General features: G+C 28.9%; 1 protein-coding gene across 1 annotated transcript; it reads left to right on the top strand.

Moving 5' to 3' along the window:
• The first annotated feature begins 3,574 nt into the window (after positions 1-3,574).
• Positions 3,575-9,353, top strand: LOC132936961 (putative serine protease K12H4.7). Its single transcript, XM_061003775.1, has 9 exons — positions 3,575-3,793; positions 3,891-4,072; positions 5,354-5,583; positions 5,906-6,041; positions 6,141-6,327; positions 6,958-7,090; positions 8,318-8,450; positions 8,987-9,156; positions 9,241-9,353. The coding sequence occupies exons 1-9, from the start codon at positions 3,575-3,577 to the stop codon at positions 9,351-9,353; spliced, it is 1,503 nt and encodes a 500-aa protein (XP_060859758.1).
• Positions 9,354-13,976: the final 4,623 nt, after the last annotated feature.

Genomic DNA, 13,976 nt, shown 5'->3' with positions numbered 1-13,976 from the left:
TTCCGGGTACCCGGCAATTACTCGATGACCGGGTACTCGATATCATATTTAATACACGGCTCTTACTCGGTACCCGGCGTAATACCCGTATTTTTACCCGACAATTACTCGGTACCCGGAAAAATACTAAATTTTTACTCGACGCATATCCAATGGCAAACGCTGATAATCTATTTATAAATACATGCATACCTATAATTAATGTAACGGGAGAAGTCTAAAATTCTCGAGTAATAAATTATAATTTATTTTGGTACATAATGGAATAATTGAACCGATTTACAATAGCCAGTTGATTATAAACAAATCATGTTATTCTTCTACGAATTACAAAATTAAATCTCGTGTTTACTGTTTAACGTTTATATATTATAATTTTTTGATGCAAAATGCAAAATTTTTACTCGGCCAATACTCGATACCCGATTAGTACTAAAAGTTTTACCCGGCCAATACTCGGTACCTGGTTTAATACCAGATTTTCTACCCAGAACATCTCTAATAAATATATTATGCTGGTAACGTGCCAGATCGGGAGGTAGACAAAGGTGACGACGAGGGTTTCAGTGAAGGCAGTGGTGGTGTGAAGATGTGGAGGTTTGGAAAGATGAAACGGTGCAGGTGGCGCGGAGTTGGTCCCATTATCGGCATAAATATACTATTAATGGGCACAATTAAATGGCACATTAAGTATATTTGCACGCAGTAAATTAAATTATTTTACAACTAGTAAAATGTTTGTAATTAGGCATATCTAAACCTTGTAACCTTGATGAAATGCTTTATAACGTAACAAAATATTTACAGTATGATAGTTGGATTTCAATTGGAAGTTATTTCGATAGCTTGTGCCAAAAGTCTGTTAAGTAAAATTCTCCAATCTGCATATCAAAATAAGTGAGTATATTTTGTAATAAAAAAATGTAGAGCTCTTATACAATGTATGCACAAATATAGTTTGTACTTTAAGGTCCATACAAACCCTATACATTTTTTATCAAAACGTCTTTAGCGACTAACAAAAGTTAAGGTACTTCTAGTGGTTCAATTAAAAAAATTTAGAGATAATATATGATTTGATAAAAAAAAAAGTTTACTTTGCCTCGGTTGGAGCCTATAATATACAAAATGTTTAACAATTTTGAATTAATATAATGTAAAAACGTAAAAATTTATGAAGTTTCATTATTCCTGTCAATTGATATAGTGCATAGTTAATATTATTTTCACAGTGTGTTTAGGAACCATATTTTGCCGTTGACTTACTTTTATGTTGCGAAAGGTATAGCTTGCCTAATAGATTTTTAATTAGTTAATTCCATTTTCAATTAATATCAAAAACTGCACATAAGTATCGTCAGTAGGTGTCGATGTTTTTAAACTTTTTAATAATTGTACAGGTTTGTAAATTACAAATTTTGTTGATGCCATAGCCGAATATTGAAATAGTGTTATAATTAAAAACATATTTGTTTAATGAAAACGGCATAAACACAGTTTTTCTACATTTTATATATTATATTTCCATCACTTAAGCTATATTATGGTAAGTGGTAACTGACTAAAACCTCTGTAGGCCTTCTCATATACTCCATCCCAAGACGTACTATTGATCCATCAATACTGGCATAATAGATTTCATTAATATTTTATTGAATAAAAAGAATTGGTTCCAAAATACTACCTTGTGGTACACCATAATTAATTAATCATGAGTTAACATTTACTTAATTTATTTTAACTGTTTTTTTTTATATTATGTATTTAAGAAATATTTTTACGTTTACGACTCATTTCTTTATTGATTGGCATATAATATGAGGCACCTACCTATATTATTAATAATATTAATTAAAAAATCATTGAACATATTTGATGATCTTATTGGATCCTTTCTGGCATTTATTTCTGTTTCATTATTTTTCAATTTGATTATTTCATCTTTAGATCTACATTTAAAACCAGTTACTTAATTTATTAGTTTCTATGTTAATTTTAGATTAGAACTCACATTTTTATATTTCTGTTCATACAATTTTAATTTTGCTAGCCTTGCAGTTTTTGTAAATTTAATCTTGTACTTTTTATAATACAAATCTAACCTTAGACTGTTAGGGTATTTTTGTATTTCATTGAGAGATAATGTTTACGGCGAGCAGAGGTTAATCCATTAGTCATCCACTCTTTCAGACATTTATTTTTGGCGTTTTCTAACATACAATAGTTGTGGATTTATCAATCGCAGATTCAATTATTTTATCAACAATTATTAGTATAGTACTATATACAGTGACGTGCTCAGGGGGGCTTATATCCCCCCATTGTCTTTTTTTTGTTGACCTACAAAAAACCACTTATTACAGCTGTTTAGAGTCATTGATTTGTATTAATTATTAATTTTCTTCTTTGAATCAACAAGCTTGAAATTTAATACGAGGCTCCTAATATATTCTTACAATGGCAGTTGAAAAATATTAAAAATAGTCACAATTTTTTTTTTATAAGCATTTAGTTCGAATTTTGACAAATTACGTAAAAATCACAAAAATGTGCAGATTTAGAAATTCATAAAAATTTTTATTTTTAAATCTAACTATTTAAAATTTGATAATTTAATACAAGATTCCCCATAATTTTGTCTACCTTTATCAAAAAAAAAAAAATGTTTACTGGAAAGTCAAATTAAATTTTTATGAGCGTTTTTGAACATCAATGGGTATTTACTAGATTTCTCATTTATTGATTTTCATATGTTGTATTTTTTTTTATATAATATATATATATCAATACATTTTTATTTGTTTGATTCAAACGCGTGAAAATAGAATACACGGCTCCTAATATTTTTTTACAATAGCAGTTAAAAAATATTAAAAATGCATATGCACAATTTTTTTATAAATATTTAAAGTTTTAATTTCGACAAAATGTATCGAACTTGAAAATTTAAAAAGCGGGTAAATGGATGTCACTTTGCTGTACAGTAGGTTACAAGTGGGTGAATGTTTAATGGATTGTATTAAGCTTGAATTCAATGATATAATATCATTGTATAAGAAAAATGATTCTGAATGGAGACAATATAACAATATCAATATCATATAAAATATCGTAGACTGCCAAACCGTGTCTGCTCAGAACCGTTTTTTGCACACATGATAATATATATCATTGAATTTAAATTTACAGTCACCCACTTGTAGCCTACTGTACAGCAGAGCGACTTCCACTTACCCGCTTTTTTTTGTTTATTTAAAAAAAAATTTTGTCCCAAACCCATTTAAAATTCCTGGGCACGCCACTGATTATATATTTATACTTTATCATTAGTATTAAACAAATAGTATGTAGGTACCTATTGTACCTAGAGAAATAATAAGTGAGTAACGAAGTACACAATGTATAATAAAAACTTATGATTTTAATTAGTTTTATTGAACCACATTTTCCGTTTTTAGATTTTAATAAAACCGGTCTATTACAACTCTAATATTTATGTTTTACTAACCTACTGCCTAAGTATAACATTAACACAAGTTTTAATTTTTTCAGTTAGCGGATTTCAATTTGAAAAATGAGACTAATATTTTGCTTGATTTGGTGTTGCCTTTGGTGTGGTGGATCTGCTCATTTTAGCAGTTTCACAAGACTAGTGGGCATAGGAGAACCAAATGCACGTCCATCCTTAATTGGTACTTCATTAAAAGCAGCAGGCTTGAACTTCGTCACAGAGGATTTTATTGTACAGAAACTGGATCATTTTAATCCTACTGACAACAGAACGTGGAAGCAGGTATTAATTAATTACATTTTATATGATAAGCCTTAATATGATCCTAACAATAATAAGTTAGTCATCCTAACAATAATAATATAATTGCATTTTTTAGAGATATCAAGCTCGTTCAGAATACCATAAACCTGGTGGACCAGTTTTTTTGTTATTGGGAGGAGAAGAAAAAATTTCAAAAACATGGATGAAAGATGGGTCTATGATGGAATACGCTGAAAAATTTAATGCCATGTGTTTTCAATTAGAACATCGGTATTATGGAGAGAGCTATCCCACTGAGTGAGTGCTGTTTAGAGGGATAAAATAATTATAAATCTAAGTGATTGCCTTTATAATTAGTATTATTATACTGTACACTGTCTGGTAGGCAGGTACTCAAATCAATAACTATAATGAACACCTTCCGTTTTAATTCAAAATAAATAGGTACTTTATTTAAATAAGTTACGTACAATTGAATAGCCAAATACAGTATATTTATAATGGTATAATATAGTTACAATAAATAATAATCAAAAAATATTATAAGCCAAAATAATAATGTACAAGCTGATCATGTGCATTATGAACCAAGTGAGAAAATTAATATAAATAATTAACTTTTGTTAGAAGTTATGTCAACGTTAAGAACATTAAGTGACAAGTTAGTACTTAAAAACAATATTGTATACACAGATTTCTCATTAATATAAGTGTTTTTCTTTTTTTAGTTAACTGGGGTTTATAAACTATCTTTATAAATATTGTTTATTATTAAATTATTATAAAGGCAAAAAGACAGTTATACAATTGTAGGTACCCACTTGATGGTATGCATAATAAACTGTACCTATACTTAAATAATTGGCTATAAATACAATATTATTGTAAGTTGTACAAGATAAAAAATGTATGAAATTATAGGGTAATCCATTGATGAATATTTGATCAGCCACTTTTACAGGCCTACAGTTTATCTAGAGGTAAAGCCAGTCTATCAGTATAGTAATCTATTCTCATTAATCGCGATGCATTTTAGTTATTATTTATTTTGATTTAAAAAAAATTTTGATTGCCATTGACATATACATATTATGATGTGTCAAAACACTACTAAAAAAGTTTGGCAAGAGGGTACCACTCTGCTATATAGTAGGTTTCTAGAGAAGTCAGTGTAACGGATATATTACATTTGAATTCAATGATATAAGACCATTGTATACGAAAAACGATGCTGAGCGAAGACGTCAGCATATTTTATTACTAACAATTTGTATATTAATTTATAGATTAGTACTGCATAATTTGTTTAAAAAAATGTTTTGTGAGGGGTTACAGTTCTTACCCCCCCCCCCCCCCCTCATAGTTGCGCTACATTTGAAAAAGGTAATTTTAAAAATTTTTAGTAACTACTTGTATAACCTAGCATTAACTATATAGTCAATTATTATAAAAATTTTAGGTAATAATTTAATTTAATGATACAATGTTAAGCATTAACCCATAGATCAAAATATATTGATATCTAAAATAACATAATAACTAAAAATTGTATTAAATAATAATCATATTATGTTTCAGTAATTTAAATACTACCAATTTAGCGTACTTGACTATTAAACAAGCATTGGCTGATGTGGCAGCATTTATAAAGGATAGATCTCAAAACCAATTGCGTAACAGTAAATGGGTATTATTTGGAGGATCTTATCCAGGAAGTTTAGCTGCCTGGGCAAGAAGTACATATCCACATCTCGTATATGCTGCAGTTTCGTCGAGTAGTGTTATAAAGACGAGAATAGATAATATAGGTAGGTACTAACTACACCATTATAATAACGCATTGTTTGATAATATTTTATTTAGTCTTCTACAACAACTTAATATACCTAATACATATATTAAACATTTTAAATTCCTATGACATATAATATCGTTTTAAGTTAGTATAGTGTAAGCATTATAATATATTTTAACCAAATAAGTTAAATTAAACAGGACCTTATGTAGTAGGTACGCCATAATATGCCATATATAAGTACAATGTATTGCAGATTATTTGCTTAACATTCACTTTCTTTGAGGTGGTCTTAAATGAAAAGTGTATAATGTGGAGATCTTTTATTTTCATAGATTATTTTAAGGTTGCCGAAAAAGCATTATCAGATTATAATCCAAAATGTGTTTCTAATATAAGACAAGCAACTATGATGATTAGCGATTTGTTAGAATCTGAAAATGGAACAAAATATGTTCAAAGCAAATTCAAGTATGATAGTTATTTATATGTACACAATTATTAATTAATATTAAAACACTTGCCTCTTCTAGGTAATTATAAACGTAAATTTTAATTATATAATTTCAGAGCATGCTATCGTATAAACACAGATGTTAAAAGAGATGTAAGACAATTGTTTCAACAATTATCTTTACCCATTGCAGAAACTATACAATACAATAAAGACAACCGGTATTACTCAAATATGGAAAAAGCGGATTTATCAATAACAGCATTATGTGATCATATGTCAGATAAGTCATTAGGAAACCCAGTAAGTATTTTATTAATTAGAAATTTAGTTATAAATATATTAAAATATAATTATCAAGTATATATATATATATATATTATATATGTATGTTTATGATTATGAACAGAGCATTACTTAACTATCACACTGTTGTAGCTAGATTTTGTTTTATTATTTATAATCTAATATCTTACCTGAAAATCAAATATGTACCTACCTAACTAACATTATCGTATGGATGATATTTTTCAATTATTTTGGTCAAATGCCAAGTGATATATTCCTGACTGTCGATGAACTATAGATTTTAACTGCTATTGTCATAATAAATACACTTATTCACAAGTAGAGAAGCCCTCGAATAATTTTTTGTCGAACGTTTAAAAAAATGTACAATATAATACAATGTTAATTTTTCAAACATGATTTAAAATGTTGAGTAATATTATAGTAGCTACTGGCAGAACAAATCAGTATTTTAATAGAACATATTTTTATAAGTATTCATAGAAAATAAATTATCAATCTGACAGTATGATGGCTGCTTAACTATATATACCTATAATGTCTATATCCCTATAACTGAGTGATTGATGTAATTTAATAACTAAGAACCGATAAAATAATGATTTATATGCATATTTTTCTCAGTTTGATCGATATGTATTTTACCACAGAAGAATAAGACATGTATTCAAAAGAAAATGTTCATCGTATTCATACCAATCATCACTTAAATCCAATTCAGAAATATATTGGCACCAAGGATCAGTAAAATCAGGAGGTTAGTAATTTTTTGATCAAATATAATTAATAAGGGCTAATTGATTATTAACAGATCTCGTCGATCTCGGGGATTCTGGAAAATATTTTGTCGTAACCATATTCTGTCGGAACCGTATTTTGTTAGAAAAATATTTTATTGGTACAATATTTTATAGGCATTTTTTAAATCGAATTTTGTCAGAACCATATTTTGATGAAACCGTATTGTTTTTAATAAAATATTTTGTGGGAAACGTATTTTATTGGACTCGTATTTTGTTTAAAAGTTATAATATAATGATATCGGTAGACTGTAAAATATTATTATACTAGCTAAGATAGAAATTAAATTAAAAATTCCCGGTCTATATATTATATTATATTATGTTTATATTATTATCTGACGAAAGCCATAACAATTACATCACGTAGATAGTTGTCTCCATATACGTATATTAATATATGGTTGATTTTATACTTCACTCAACTCAAAATTATCCTCGGACTCAACTAGTTTATTTTTGATTTTCTAACCACGGACTCAATTAGTATATTTCTCGTTTATACCCGGTACTCATTTAATATATTATTTTTTTCCCGTTCAGGTATTGAGACTTCATTAATATAGGTAGCTACAGTGAATATTACATATAGTTTTTATTTTTATAAAATCATTTTTAAGGACTATTATTCTTAGTATAAACATTATATAATAACTCAGAAATTACGCATTAGAATTTCGATTTTGATACATCAAGCAAATCATACGATAAAATAATAATATTCAGTAAAAAAATAAGGGGAGGGGGGTTCATTTGAAAAATAAATTTTGTATCGCCACAGGATAATCCTTAAGTAGTAAAAAAATATCAGAAATTTTAAAATATATAATCATTAGTATACACAAATAACCTATACTTAAAAATTCTTAAAAACATCATTTGAATAAGTGTAGGTTCAATTAAGGGTAAAATTGGGGTGAGCATACCTACAAAATTACACTGTATATATAGACATGTATAGTATAATTATTATATTTTTATTTTTTCGCAATACTCAAAATAAGTCAAAATGGTTATGCGTTATATCATAGGAATAATTTATCAAAATTATTTCTATAACATTGACGTTGTTTGGAAACAATTTTAACGAAACTCCATACCGAACAGATAAATTTATCGAATGACTATATTTTGTTAAGTACTATTTATGTTAGAACTATAATAAGAAAACTATTTTATTTCAGATCGACAATGGTTTTACCAACTCTGTACAGAGATAGGCAATTTTGTAACATCCAATGAAGAAGATCACTTATTTGGTAATACCATACCAATTGACTTTTTCACCGATTTGTGCACTGATGTTTTTGGAGAGTAGTAAGTTGATAAAAAAATATCTTAAAAATTATATATTTTATTCATAAAACGTACCTATGAGTTTTTTAGTGTAGGGTTAATTTCTGATACTGAATTTATTAAAACGAATTATGTACCGAGATCTGTAGCGTATTTTAATGAGTTATCTAGAGAAGATTTTGGAAAACCCTCAGATTTTTTAATAAGCACTTTTAATAAGTTTCCCTGAGTAATTTTATTCCATAGGTATTTAATAACTTGAAAAAGTTATAAACATTTCAACATTTGTTAACAAATTGTGCTATCAAATTCAAAATTGAATTCTAATATTTAATATTTATACATAATAAACATTGTTATTTCCGGTTGATGGAGTTTATTTTTTAGGCAGTCAACATATAAGACAATTATATATTAACATTATAGTTGAATTGGTTATAGGGTCGTATCAGGATTCCACTATGCCAAATTAATAAATTAATCTTGAGATCTATGGAATGAAGAAAAATAATACTTCATAAGTTAATATTTTAAAGATACTAAATTATTTTGTTTAGTTTTAATTTAAATGAATTGGAAAAGGCAGTTCACAAGACAACTATGATGTACCATGGCTTAAAAAACACAACAAGCCGGGTTATTTATTTACACGGATCTTTCGATCCATGGAACGGATTAGGTCTTACTGAACCGGAATCAGACGATTCCATATCAATTTTCATTGAAGGTAATCTTTAAACTTTTATCATGTTAATCTAATTTTTTTAATTAAAAATGTCGTTTAATATTAAAACAAATTATATATTTTTAGGAGTATCGCATTGTGCAGATCTATATCCTTCTAGTTCCAGAGACCCACCAGAGTTATCGAAAGCTCGTGAAACAGTTATACTTTATTTAAACAAATGGTTGACGGAAACTTGAATTTTATATTTTTATCACATTAAAAGATAATAAAAATCATAATTTTTTAATAGATATTTAATAGTTATTTAATTATAAATAAATATTTTTTCATACCTACATATAATGTATTATTATATTTAGATTAATACAAATTATATCAATATATTTTGCTTTAAATGGCAATATTTATGTATTTATTCGTAATAGATACATTACAATGTAATAATATATATATCATACTACCCCGCACTCCGAATTTTATCGTATAATTTGTTCACGATTCAAAATACACTGTGGATACAAAATGTCATCGTAACCGATTACAATCAAAATGTATTTTTTAAACTTTATAACTAAAAGTAGTACAATATATTACAAGTATAGTACTATATATATTTTTCGAGTGTACACACATCACCTTTACCAAATCCAAATATTTACAATATTGACATTTCTTTAATGGATATATTTTACGAATTAGACAATCTAAATATAAATTTATGTCGAGGTCCAGATAATATATCTCCTAAATTTCTTTATAATTGCAGTTTCATATTATCATATCCAATTCACTACTTATTCAAACAATCGTTATCCTCTGGAACTTTTCCATTTTATTTTAAAATAGCTTACATTTCCGCGTTATTTAAAAAAGGAGATCGTTCATCCGTTTTAAATTATCGTCCTATCTCAAACATATCAATCATACCTAAGATATTCTCAAAAATAATAAATGACAAGCTATTTCCTATATTAAAAAACATTATCATCAAAGAACAACATGGATTTTTACAAAACGATCAACCATTACTAATTTAGCCACATTCAGACAAACCATTTTTGAATCTTTTAACATGAATACACAAACAGATGTGATATATACTGATATTAAGAAAGCTTTTGATCGGATTGATCATAACTTATTGATATTAAGTAAACGTAAATTAAAAGTATTAAACCAATAAATTACCTCGTTGACCAGTAATTAATTTTATATTATTACTTTCTTCCGACATATTTCGTTCGGACATATACAAATATCGGAAGTATCGGAAATTACAAAATTTCGTTCGGAAATATACATGGAGACACGCATGTCACGCAGACTACGAATGATTATGTTCGTCAAAGTATACGTCTTTACGTATACCTCACCTACTGCCGAAATCATCATTGGAAATCCTGATTTCAGATAATATGAAGATAAAATTATTAATGAATCGATCTAAAATGACAATATTTTATCAATTTTGACGTATATCCTCGCAATAGATGTCAACGTATTTAATGTGAGAAGGCACGTGGCAATGTGAGCTCTGACCAGGTAAGAAAATAAAATTGGCGGAGTTTACATATACCCATTATAGGTAAGAAAATAAAACTGGCGGAGTTTACCATAGACCTATTATTACCTTTTTATCTTGACCGATATTCTGGCGGAGTTTACAATCGCCCAACTAAACAGTATCAGTGCAGGTAAACAGGTACCCGAGAATCAACTCATACGCAGCCATTTATTTAATTAAATATTTAATATGAATACTGGACCCACGCACACCCCACTGAGAAAACTCGTGGTAGGCCCTGGAATTCCAAATTACGTGATAATCTATTACAAAAATAGATGTTCGTCTGTCTGTAATTATTAGACTCGAAAACTACTGGACCGTTTCTAATAAAATTTTTTTCAATATAGACTTGAGACTTGAAGGGTTTATTTATACCTTATTTTTTCAACCTAGGTAGCTAAAGTATAGTTCACAGATGTATTTTTCATTAAAAAATATGGCATATATTTGTGAATAAAAACAAATATATTTATAACAACAAAAACAAATATTTGGCACTGGCAGTGCCGGGCGGGACAGCTAGTATTATTATAGAATACCATTTTATTTTAAAATACCTAGGTAGGTAGGTACATATAAACTGGTTAAAATACAACTAATTGAGTGAAGTAGAATTACATATTATAAAGATTTATGTAACTCACAGGGGCTTAACCAGGATTGATTTTCTGGTAAAGGGTGGAAATGAACTTCAAAATGTTTTCTCAACAGCCGTTTAAGGTTTATGAGCAGTGTTAGGAAAAGTTAACTAATAATTTATCTAGATAAACATAAAGATAAATGTATAACATTTTATCCAGATAAATTCACGTTCAATTCAAATTTTACACATTTTTAGTGTTACAGCCATAATACAGGTTTTAGGTTGGAATGGACCAGTAGCCATTCTCTGACTTTTGCGAACCTTGGCGACCGGAGCCGGTAGGTGTAGCGAGCCACTGGTATATATTCTTTTTACACTGTAACTGGTAATGATACGTGAAGTCCACAGGACTTCGAGTTTTGCGACCGGGCCTGTTGTCTACCCAAAAGTATAATTTCAAAAGTACCAACTAGCCAATCCGCTACCAAAAACCTCCATCGAAGTGAATGAAAAGAGCTTTTTTTTCTACTAGAAAAGTTGAGAGGTGTGAACATGTGAACACCTAAACGAGTGAAATTATTAGATTGGACAAAATAATAATACAATTGTAATTATTAATGTTCAAGCACCTTCCATTAAGAACCTACCGGATTTATAACTAAAAGCGTGAATAACTGTGGAACATTGATTAAACGGATTTTAATTCTGAATACAGATTTTGATTCGGTAATAAGTTTGTGAGAAGACGAATATAATATAAATAATAATCGTAAATTTGTATGCAACGATTTATCATTGAATTCAAATTTCACACATCCATTACAGTGACTTTTAGTTACTTTGTAGTTTGTAGATCTACTTTCCATCTATACTCAATGAGGATGTGTCGAGGTACACTGTACAGCCGATGAGCCAAGTACTTACTGTACCTACTGTTACCTACCTACTTGCCTACTTTTTTTGATCTTTTATTCTTATTGTCGTATTTTTAACGGACCTATATTTTTCTTCAAACATCAAAACATTATTTACTTCTTTTATTTCCGAGTTAACAGCAGTCATAAAGCTACTTTTGTGGCTCTTGTTTCTTCTAACAACTTAATTAAGTAAAAGTAAATCATTATAATTATATATACCACTGTACGTCTTCCTCGTGGTCCCATAATATTGTTATTGTTTCATTTTAATATGCAAACACTACATTAGATTCATAATTTTCTATTCTTATATTAATATATTTATTTTATGGATAGAAAAAATTATATCAATAATCGTGGCTATTTATACCATAAATTAATATTTATTCAATATAGATTTAAATACATTTACAAATAATTATGTTGTCATGATAATAAAAGTGTGTAGTGTAAATATTTATAATATACACTTATATAATAGCATTGATTATTAATACTATAATTTAATATAATACATATTTATAATCAATTGTAATAGATATTACCATTGTAAGTTAATACTAATAATATGTTTTAAGCAATCATTTAGGACACGATGAAAATTTTAATAATTTTATTACTCTCTCTTAATGTAGCATATTTATTAGAACTCAATGTTACCACTAATCATGCCAACAAAATACTTATATCCAATGGTAAAAATTTTGATGCGGGAAAGTATCCGTACGTATTCACAACTAGTTTATCAACATGTAAAAACGCCACTGATTATCAGTATAATAACACTTGCACTGGTTCATTGGTAAAACAAAAGTACGTGACCTCTTCACGAGCTCCTCGATGGCTTAACAAAGTTAACAAAAATAATATAAAAGTAAGTATACTTAACAGTGGCGTGATTAGGAATTTGGTTTGGGGGGGGGGGGGGGGGATATACCTTTTAGCAAACATGAATGGTCATTATCAATACTTTGATCAAAATGTTAACGGTAAAAAAAAAGTTTTGGGGGGGATCCATCCCCCCTAATCCCCCCCCCTAATTACGCCCCTGATACTTGATACTTCTGTGGTATTACCATACCGTAATACATATTGTAATTAACTATACTCTGTCCAGCGACGGAACGCTCCGGTTCTTCGCATCCCCCCGCATCACCTTGCTATCGCAACCGGTTCACTTATGGCAGAGTGTTGTGTGGGGGAACTTGTTTTGGTCGGTGCGCAGCGCATTCTCTCGCTGGACAGACTATAACTATTATACATTAAATCATCCACGACATACAACATGTAAAATTATTTATTTAATTATTTTAATATTTCTTACAGTTTCTGTATAGCATTGCTACCGTGACTTTCGTCATCGCCCTCACCGTGGCTGTAGTCATCGCCCTTGGCATTGCTGTTGTCGTCACAATCGCTGTGGCTGTCGTCTTCGGCGTCGCCGTGTCTGTTGTTATCACAGTCGCTGTGGTTATCGTCGTCGGCGTCGCCATGTCTGCTGTTGTCACAATCGCTGTGGCTGCCGTCATCAAAGTAGCTATGGCTGTAGTCACCGTCGCCGCGGCTGTCATCGTGGCAGCATAATAATGTAAATAATTTATCATTTATAATAATAATGAACATAGTATTAATTAACGGTGAAACGGCTGTATGGGGAGACAATATGTCAAGATGTAAACAGTGTTGATACTTATCTAGATAACAAATTACTCATCGATTATCTTATCTGGATAACTTTTGTGACATTTATGTATGAAACATCATTTTATTGTATTATTATTTATTTTGTTAG

This window comes from Metopolophium dirhodum, chromosome 1 (assembly GCF_019925205.1).
Source record: "Metopolophium dirhodum isolate CAU chromosome 1, ASM1992520v1, whole genome shotgun sequence".
Taxonomy (NCBI): domain Eukaryota; kingdom Metazoa; phylum Arthropoda; class Insecta; order Hemiptera; family Aphididae; genus Metopolophium; species Metopolophium dirhodum.
This window is presented reverse-complemented; position numbering and strand designations above follow the sequence as displayed.

What these genes read in the sequence shown, in the direction of transcription:
- LOC132936961 (XM_061003775.1), top strand. Translation starts at nt 3,575, where the DNA reads ATGAGACTAATATTTTGCTTGATTTGGTGTTGCCTTTGGTGTGGTGGA. An exon ending in TATGTTCAAAGCAAATTCAA is followed by an intron (nt 6,042 to 6,140) that starts GTATGATAGTTA and finishes ATATAATTTCAG; the next exon opens with AGCATGCTATCGTATAAACA. An exon ending in ATAAGTCATTAGGAAACCCA is followed by an intron (nt 6,328 to 6,957) that starts GTAAGTATTTTA and finishes TATTTTTCTCAG; the next exon opens with TTTGATCGATATGTATTTTA.